The sequence below is a fragment of the Hippocampus comes genome, unplaced genomic scaffold (genome assembly GCF_001891065.2).
Source record: "Hippocampus comes isolate QL1 unplaced genomic scaffold, H_comes_QL1_v1.1 scaffold175, whole genome shotgun sequence".
NCBI lineage: Eukaryota > Metazoa > Chordata > Actinopteri > Syngnathiformes > Syngnathidae > Hippocampus > Hippocampus comes.
This window is the reverse complement of record NW_017805556.1, coordinates 411,823-414,313: the sequence shown is the minus strand read 5'-3', so window position 1 is coordinate 414,313 and position 2,491 is coordinate 411,823. Positions and strand designations below refer to the sequence as shown.

The 2,491-nt window shown below is 38.4% G+C and overlaps 1 protein-coding gene across 2 annotated transcripts in view; it reads left to right on the top strand.

The window, feature by feature from the left end:
- Positions 1 to 1,909, top strand: part of txlng (taxilin gamma) — a 59,876-nt gene extending 57,967 nt beyond the window's left edge. For both annotated transcript variants that reach the window (XM_019879849.1, XM_019879850.1), the window contains one exon: positions 834 to 1,909. In XM_019879849.1, coding sequence (XP_019735408.1) covers positions 834 to 1,136 — 303 coding nt within the window. In that variant the 3' untranslated portion in view covers positions 1,137 to 1,909. The remainder of the gene's footprint in view (positions 1 to 833) is intronic.
- The last annotated feature ends 582 nt before the right edge of the window (positions 1,910 to 2,491 follow it).

Here is a 2,491-nt window from a genome sequence, read left to right as displayed (position 1 = left end):
ACCAATTACTTGTTAAAGTTTGTACAATCAGTGGGATCAGTTGCAATGCATATATGTGAATGATAAAAGTAAATTGCACATTTGTCGAAGGAAATGTAAGGTGCTTCATGAAATGTTTTGTAAAAGATATGTTCATTAAATTTCAACATTTTCCTAATGTTCTTGTGCTTCTTTATACCAAAACAAAGGAAAGACATATTGTTTTGTTTATTTATAACAAAGTATTGTATCATTTTAATGGTCCGGCCCACTTGACATCTACCGAGGCCGTATGTGGCCCACCATGTGAAATGAGTTTGACACCCCTGCTCTGGTTTAAGTCCCATTTCTAACCAGACTTTGGATTTTGACAAAAGTCCTGTCACATTTACTCTTTAAAAGGCTGTTTGTGTTTGAAAACCTTCCAATGTTGCTGAATGAAAGAAATTCTACAAGAGTGGGCGAAAATATCTCCACAGAGGCATTAAAGATTCATTGCTAGTTGCAGTAAAAAGACTTGATTTTAGTTGTGGCTGCTGAGTGAGGCCCAACCAGTTTTTTCGGTTTAAGGGGGCAATCACTTTTTCACACAGGGCCATGTAGGTTTGGATTGGCTATTTTCTCATAAAAACCTTGATTTAAGAACTGCATCTTGTTAACTTGTGTTGTCTTTGACTAGTATTTCATATTTGATGCTAGAAAACAAGTTTGATAAACATGTGAAGAACAGATAAAAAAATGGTCTTTCTTACCACTGTAAAACTGTATTGCTTTTGTACTCTTAATGGGAGATTTCTCTTTTTTCTTTTGTTTTTTGCCGAACCCAGCAATGAAATATTTTTATTCTCTTCTAGAAAACGCTACGAGATGGCCATTTCAAGGCTCTTCAGGGCAAGTTGGAACTCCTGGAGAGACTGTGTAGAGCTCTGCAGAGGGAAAGGAATGACCTCAACAACCAGATTAGCCTCCTGCAGGAGCAGGCAGATGAGCCAGCAGAACTAGGAGGGGAGGAAGATGAAGGAGAGGATAAGAAACTGTCCCGGGACGAGAGGCTGGAAACTAAAGGAATCAACAAAGCTCGACCTGCAGAGATGGAGTCCACAACAGCTTGTGAAAGCACCATTGCTTCGTTGTCAAGACATCCCCTCGAAACCTAAGCCACGCTGCAGGATTGAGCCCGCCTCAACTAGTCTGCTGTGAATGTGCGGGCCGATTTCTCAATTCTACTCTTAGATCTCAAGTTTTCTACATGAACAATAAACTAGTATCTATTTGTGTAATAGAGGAAGAAGGATAATTTGATTGTTTGATTGAATTTGTCTCTAGATCTCTATTGTCCATGTTTGCCGTGGTTTTAATAATTGGGGTTAATGAGTACTTTGTACTCTATTTTCTACATAATTATTTTCATAAGTAATATTCACACCAAAAAGAGGCTCTTTTCATGGTGTACACATGCAGACAAGTCTCTGATCATTTCAAATGAGTTCAGAGGTGGGCAATTCACCTGCAAATGTGATTGTGAGCATAAAACAAAAGTGTAATTTGCCATCTGTACTGGACACAGCATATTGAATATGATTTTCAGACCTTAATCATGGTGTGACTATGTTTCTATAATATTAAATTGAATTGATGTTTTCTTTGTGGTTCATTCTGGATGTTAGAGTTATTAGCAAGATTGATCCATTTCAGCTATTTAGTCTAATTCATGACATGCTACTGACAGGGAGCATGTTCATGACGAGCTAAACACAAATCGCTTCTCAGCATACGCATAACCTTTTCTTAAATTTTTGTTGTAGTCTGAAAGATGTGTTCTTGATCAATTGTTGAACTTGTTGCCCTTCATTGAACTTGTCATGCTTTTCTCCAACTTATAAGGGATGCTCATGTGCTATTTTGAATAATAAACATCACAGCACATTTGGTTTGGTATGTTTTTTTTTTGTTTTGTTTTTTTTTTAATCTATGGGCCCCATCGCTCCAGCTTATCCTTTCGAGGTTTACAGCATGTTGTTGCAGTTTTCCAATTGCAAGAGTAGGGTAATGTATTTTCACGACCATATGGTGCACCGCATTAAAACGTACAGTCTCAGTTACGGGTGATAGTTCTGTATTTAATACTTCCATAAGGCACACTGTATTAATGGATTCACATGTAGTAAACCATAAGGTCGCTTAAAAAAGTCCGGTTCCATGCATGCACGCTAGCGTATGTTTTTAAAAAGGCAGCGGGAGCAAAACTTTGAATTCGGTTGTACTTTATCGAAGTATTTAACATTGTACTCACATTATTTTTTTATCAATCCTCATCCCCAAATCCATCAAGTCCGAATTTTCTGTATCCGAAATGAACACCTGGGTAAGTTCTACATCAAACATGCCAGGTTCCCTCGCATCATTGTCAGAGGCCGTCGCTCCCACACCGCTCACAACTTTGTCCGTTTCTGTCCATTACCAGGGCAACCAAGCACAACAGTAAAAGCCAACTTCACACGCTCCGTTTTGT